The sequence below is a fragment of the Nelusetta ayraudi genome, unplaced genomic scaffold (assembly GCF_046127955.1).
Source record: "Nelusetta ayraudi isolate G7.1 ecotype Tasmania unplaced genomic scaffold, CSIRO-AGI_Nayr_v1 ptg000020l, whole genome shotgun sequence".
Taxonomy (NCBI): Eukaryota; Metazoa; Chordata; class Actinopteri; order Tetraodontiformes; family Monacanthidae; genus Nelusetta; species Nelusetta ayraudi.
In genome coordinates, this window is record NW_027466070.1 from 565,278 (window position 1) to 571,241 (window position 5,964).

At 55.5% G+C, this 5,964-nt stretch overlaps 1 protein-coding gene across 1 annotated transcript; it reads left to right on the forward strand.

Annotated features, from left to right (window-relative positions):
* The first annotated feature begins 219 nt into the window (after positions 1–219).
* dusp6 (dual specificity phosphatase 6) lies at positions 220–5,367 on the forward strand. The gene is made up of 3 exons (XM_076027218.1): positions 220–1,378; positions 1,765–2,202; positions 3,596–5,367. Exons 1-3 carry the CDS (start codon positions 976–978, stop codon positions 3,916–3,918), a joined length of 1,164 nt encoding a protein of 387 aa, XP_075883333.1. The 5' UTR covers positions 220–975; the 3' UTR covers positions 3,919–5,367.
* The last annotated feature ends 597 nt before the right edge of the window (positions 5,368–5,964 follow it).

Below are 5,964 nucleotides of genomic sequence, written 5' to 3' on the forward strand. Positions count from 1 at the left end.
GTTTGCACTCACTTGATCCGGAGCGGAAATTCCTCTCTCTCCCTCCTCCCTCCCTCCCTCCCTCCTTTTTTTTTTTTTTTTTTTTTGTGAATGACAAACTCATTAACAATTCATCAACACTGGGGGCCGCTCCATCCGGCCCCCCGTTTCCAGGGCGACCGCCGCACGGGCTCCTCTGATTGGCCCGCGCGCGCCATGTATCCACCGAAGCGCCGCCCGCTTGTAGCCATTCAGCAGCCTGCCGCCGCGGTGAGCGCATCGAGGAGCCCCGCAGCAGCGACACAACACAACCGTCCGCAGCCACTCGGCGAGGAGGACGACGAACCGCAACCGGAACCCATCCCAGAACCGAATCGAGCCAGGACCTCGCTTGCTGCACGCGCTCTGCACGGAGCCGTGTTCGTGTTTTTTTTTTGGAGTTACATAAGAGGCCGAGCGAGCAAGAGGAAGCGCGTCAGCCAGCGCTGGTCGCATGCAGGCCCGCTCTGACTCATTGAGAAATAACCTCGGCAGCTCCGGCCAGATGCATGAATGACCGCCGGTGGGAGCCGCGCTCGTGGAGATCAGCGAGGAGGGAAACACGCCGTGGAGACTAAAGAACACCGGGACTGACTATTATCATCATCATCATCATCTTTTAATACCATCATCGTCATTGTTGTTGTTATAATTATTATTATTATTATTATTTTTGGAGCCTCGGTTTTTATTTTTTGGAGGACTTCCCCGTCGCGCTCAAAAGGCCGACGAAGCTCACGCGCCATCCCGGCAAGACTCGCTTGTTATTCCTTCTCTCCTTCCTTCCTTCAGACCCCTCTCGTCTTTTTTCGCCTCTTCTCGGCCGAGGAGAACAACCTCGTCTCTCCTCAGCAGCCACAGCTCTCCGTCTCTCTCTCTCTCTCTCTCTCCCTCCCTCCCTCCCTCCCTCTCCCCAACACACACTCACACACGAAAATACCCGCACCCGCCTCATAAATGCTCGACAAGCTCAAGCCCGTCGTGCAGCTCGACTCGGTGATGGCGATCAGCAAGACGGTGGGCTGGCTGCGCGAGCAGCTGGAGACGCGCCGCGACTGCCTGCTCGTCATGGACTGCCGCGCGCAGGAGCTGTACGAGTCGTCGCACGTCGACACGGCCATCAACGTGGCCATCCCGGGCCTGATGCTGCGGCGCCTCAAGAAGGGCAACCTGCCCGTGCGCGCGCTCCTCTCGGACGGCGAGGACCGCGAGCGCTTCGTGCGCCGCTGCAAGACGGACACGATCGTGCTGTACGACGAGTACAGCCGCGACTGGAACGAGAACGTGGACGGCGGCTCGGTGCTGGGGCTGCTGCTGCGCCGCATGAAGGACGAGGGCTACCGGGCCTACTATCTGGAGGGTGAGTGTCGGTCCATTCACGCACACACACGCGGAGGGGGAGGCGAGGGAAGGGAAGGGAAGGGAAGGGGGGAGGGCCCCCCGCGGGCCGCCGCTCATTCACGCCGGTAAATCAGCCGTGAACCGGAGGGGCGGCGCTTGACAAATTCGGCGGTGGTACAATCCGCTATTCATGAGTGGGCCGCTCATTCATTTTGCGCGGCGGTGATGAATTAAAATGAGTGGCTGGTTGGGCTGAATGGGCGGGTGACTGACTGTTGGCCAAGCAGCAGCAGCAGCAGCAGCAGCAGCAGCTTTTACTGGAGCTTCTTTGCCCACTGAATCTTTTCATTTTTGCAATGCGGCACTCTCCTCACACGTGACTTCTCCTCCCCACACACCTTCCAGGCGGCTTCAGCAAGTTCCAGGCTGAGTTCCCGGCGCTGTGCGAGACCAACCTGGACGGCTCGTCCAACAGCAGCTCGCCCACCGCGCAGGTGCTGGGCCTGGGCGGCCTGCGCATCAGCTCCGACTCCTCGGACATCGAGTCGGACATCGACCGCGACCCCTGCAGCGCCACCGAGTCGGTGGACGGCAGCCCGCTGTCCAACCCGCAGCCCTCCTTCCCCGTGGAGATCCTGCCCCACCTCTACCTGGGCTGCGCCAAGGACTCCACCAACCTGGACGTGCTGGAGGAGTACGGCATCAAGTACATCCTCAACGTCACGCCCAACTTGCCCAACCTCTTCGAGAACGCCGGCGAGTTCAAGTACAAGCAGATCCCCATCTCGGACCACTGGAGCCAGAACCTGTCGCAGTTCTTCCCCGAGGCCATCGGCTTCATTGGTGAGTTTCGATGCTGAAGCGGGATCGTTGTTTTTAAGTGTGACAGAAAACGACGGTAGAACTCGGCTGACCAACCAACCGCCTGCGGTTTGCTGCAAAACGAGGAAGCAGCGGCTCTTCCTGCCGACTGCAGTCCCAGTGAATCATCGCTCCGCTCCGCTCCCCACCTCCCCTCCTCTCACCCCCTCCCTCCCTCCCTCCCTCCCTGCACTGCACTTCCTCACCTGACGACTCCTTTCGCTCGAAATTCTTTCCGACCCCAATGCGCTGCAGAGAGGTGGAGTGGAGGCGACCAGATTTGTACGAGGCGGGAGGAGGAGGAGGAGGAGGAAGGGGGGGGGCATAATCCCGTTAGGGCGATATGCGCTATCAGCAGCAGGAAGTTCTTACGCTCTTATTGTGCAATTGAGATTAGATGAGGTGTCCCCCCGGCCACGCGATGTTATCTTATCAGCCCCGCTAGACGGAGGCGGGGGTGGGTTTGGGGTGGGGGGGTCGGGGGTGGGGGGTCATTGCAGGGTACACGCAGGGCAGATTAGGGCCATTGTGTTAGACAAGCGCGGCGCCTCTGACGGTGCACGCACGGGGCCTGGAAATGCGGCGGCGTGCGCAAAAAAAAAAGAAGTGTGAGGGGCTGGACTTGAATGGAAGATGTCCCTCCCCCTCCCCCCCTCCCCTCCTCCCTGCCGCCCCCTCTCCTGTCTCTTGTCCGTCCCGCCGCTTGTGTAATTGCGGCACAAAGGGCGACGTTGAAACGGGAGAGCGAGGGAGGGGGGGAGGGGGAGGCGAGTAATTTGAGCGCAACAGGAAGGAAGTGGCATTGAAAGTAATCTAGGACATGGCATCCCCCCCCCCCTCCCCTCCACCACCTCCGCATTACAAAAGGGCCCATTTACAGGCCCTGTTGACATCCTGTTGGCCTTGACAGGCCGCCCTCATGACTCCTGAGTTTACACGCCCAAATGGCACCATTGTCGGAGTTGCCCTGGCGAGCGGAAGAATGGCTTAATAGACCGTAATAGTCAATTTCCCCCAGCCGGCTTTCCTCTGGGCCTGGAAGGGGGGAGGGAGAGGAGGGGAGGGAAAAAGTGAAGGAGGAGAGAAGAAGGAGAAGGGAAAGAAAGACAGAAAGAAAGAAAGAATGTGGTCTTTGTTTGCGTCGCTGTTACTGTTTGTTGACTGACACGCCTGAGAGGCATTCTGGGGAATGAGTTCCGCTGCCTGGTCGACCTGCCGGCACACCTTGTGTTAGGGGGGGGGGGGGGTGGCGCCGGGCAAAAGATGCAGAAAAATGTATCCACACAAAAATATGTTTTGATGTCAAATGATCTGCAAAAAACTTAGCCAAACTTGACCTCTAACCGCTTCATTTCCTGTCTCCCCCTCCAATCAGACGAAGCCCGGAGCCAGAAGTGCGGCGTCCTGGTCCACTGCCTGGCCGGCATCAGCCGCTCGGTCACCGTCACGGTGGCCTACCTCATGCAGAAGCTCAGCCTGTCCATGAACGACGCCTACGACATCGTCAAGATGAAGAAATCCAACATCTCGCCCAACTTCAACTTCATGGGCCAGCTGCTGGACTTTGAGCGCACGCTCAGCCTCAAGAGCCCGTGCGATAACCGCATCTCGGCGCCGCCGGCCAACCACCAGCCGCTCTACTTCACCACGCCCACCAACCACAACGTCTTCCAGCTGGACCCGCTGCAGTCCACGTGAGGCGGCGAGGGCGGCGCGGCTGTCTCGGGGAGGAGCCTCCCTGTTTGCGAAAAAGTTTCTCTTTTTTTCTCCGTCGACCTGACGGCGTTCCCGGGCTCTTTTGCCGGCTACCCGGAAGTGCCGGGAGCGGTGCGGTCTGAGCTGATGTACCACTGATTGACTGACTGGAGGAAGGGACGGACGGACGGACGGGAGGACGAAGCTCAGACGCTTGCAGACACTTTGCTCGATTCCCAAGCGATGGCCGGCGGGACTGGACTCCTCCTGGAGACGTTTCAGCTCTTTGTTATGTGTAGAAGCTGCTGGGCTGGTGTGCCAAAGAGACGTAATTGTTCAACTTGGACAGATCTATCAATGAAAACTTTTTATTTAGGGGGGGGAGGGAGGGGGGGAGGTGGCCAGCACTGGTTCCCTACCACCCCCTGAAGGTGCCCTGACTGCTGTGTCTTCTGTGAAGACTTGCCTGTGTGGGGGACCAAGTCGCCCCCCAGCTTTAAAACGGCACACTCCAAAACCTTGGACTCGATGATTTTACACTCGTGGAGTCACTTTTGGAAACATTTATACGTGGTGTACATAGATATCTTAATATAAAGGATGTTGCAGTAAAATGAAAATGAGAAAAGTAAGCCTTGCTCCAGTATATGCTCTTTTTCTTTTTTTTGTTGCAACAAGTGGGTACTGAAAGACTCTTTGTTTTCATACTCGACAGTCACATGTGCGCGCGGAACGTATTGCATTTCGATGGTATGTTTGGAAGAAGTTGATTATGCCAAAAATTTCACGTAGGCTTTCTAAAGAGTTTGTGCAAAAGATTGTGTAAATGTGTAATATATTTGATAAAAACCGCTTTACGTTTGTGACGACAGCGAAAAAGGACGGGCCCGGTCCTTGGACCCGCCCCCTCACCAATCAGAGGTTGTTGTTGTTGTTTGCCTTACTCTTTTGCACCCAGACGTTTTTTTTTTTTTTATTTTCTTTTTCACGTGCATCGGCCTTCATGAGCGAAAATGCAATTGTCTTCAATCATTTTAAACAGGAAAGAAATCCAGCCCCCGCCCCCCCCCCCAGCAAAACAACAACAACAATGAAGCAGTCTATTTATTTTTTTCCAGTCAGGGGGGTAAGTGGGGAGGTCTCTGGAGATTAATGTGAATCATCCTAACGTGCGCAAAAAGGGTTAAAAGAAGAGAAAGAAAAAAAACAAAAAGAAACGCGGTTGGCTTCGTCCAACTCGCCTCTTCAGGGAAAAAAAAAAAAACTCTGTGAAATGCAGTTTTGAGAAAAAGAAATTGTCACGACGGATGGATGAAGTGTTGTCGTCGTCGCCCCCTGCAGCCCCTCAGAGGAGGCGTCTTCTCCGGAGGAAGCCGCCTTCCTGCCACACACCTCTCTTACGAATGTAAAGAAAAGATAAGTTATTAATAATAAATTGCTATTTTGTCTACACTCTGTGAGCCTTGTGGTCGTTGTGTTTGTCCGTTGGTGTTTCACACTCCGGTCCGGATGTCTCCTGCGGAGCGGCAGGACCAGCGGGCCCAGTCACGACGTGCGGAAAAAGCTGCGGCTGTGAATCACGAAGCCGCTCGCAGTTAATAAACAGCGAGCACTCGGCGAGCGCCGCTCCATCTCCCACTTTAGCCGTCCACTTCGGAATCGTCACGCGGCGCTTGTGTAACTCTGGCGCGGCGATCTGTCACACTTTGCTCCGTGTGACAATCATTCACCGACTTGTTGAAGAGAAGAAGAAAAAAAAAAATGCCACCGAACTGGTACATACGGACTGGTTTTTCCAGCCGCCGGGTCTTTGAGTTCGCGTAAACGGAGCCCGCGCTTCCTGTGAGGGCGGGGCTTGCGAACCTGATAATCCAGCCGAGTGTAGGAACAAGTTGGCAGGTCACTAAAGTGTAAAAACAGACACAATCAAAACATGCGATTGCAAATAAACTGAATCATAGCGTTGCAATAATTGCCCAAAGGTCGTGAGGTCGTTAGTTAATCTCAACAGTTAAAGAATAACGCAGTAAAGTAAAACCAAATCTCTTT

Excerpts from the sequence above, each read along its gene's own strand:
- dusp6 (XM_076027218.1), top strand. The coding sequence starts at position 976 with ATGCTCGACAAGCTCAAGCCCGTCGTGCAGCTCGACTCGGTGATGGCG. Across the intron at positions 1,379-1,764 it reads CCGGGCCTACTATCTGGAGG|GCGGCTTCAGCAAGTTCCAG; the intron begins GTGAGTGTCGGT and ends CACACCTTCCAG. Across the intron at positions 2,203-3,595 it reads CGAGGCCATCGGCTTCATTG|ACGAAGCCCGGAGCCAGAAG; the intron begins GTGAGTTTCGAT and ends CCCTCCAATCAG.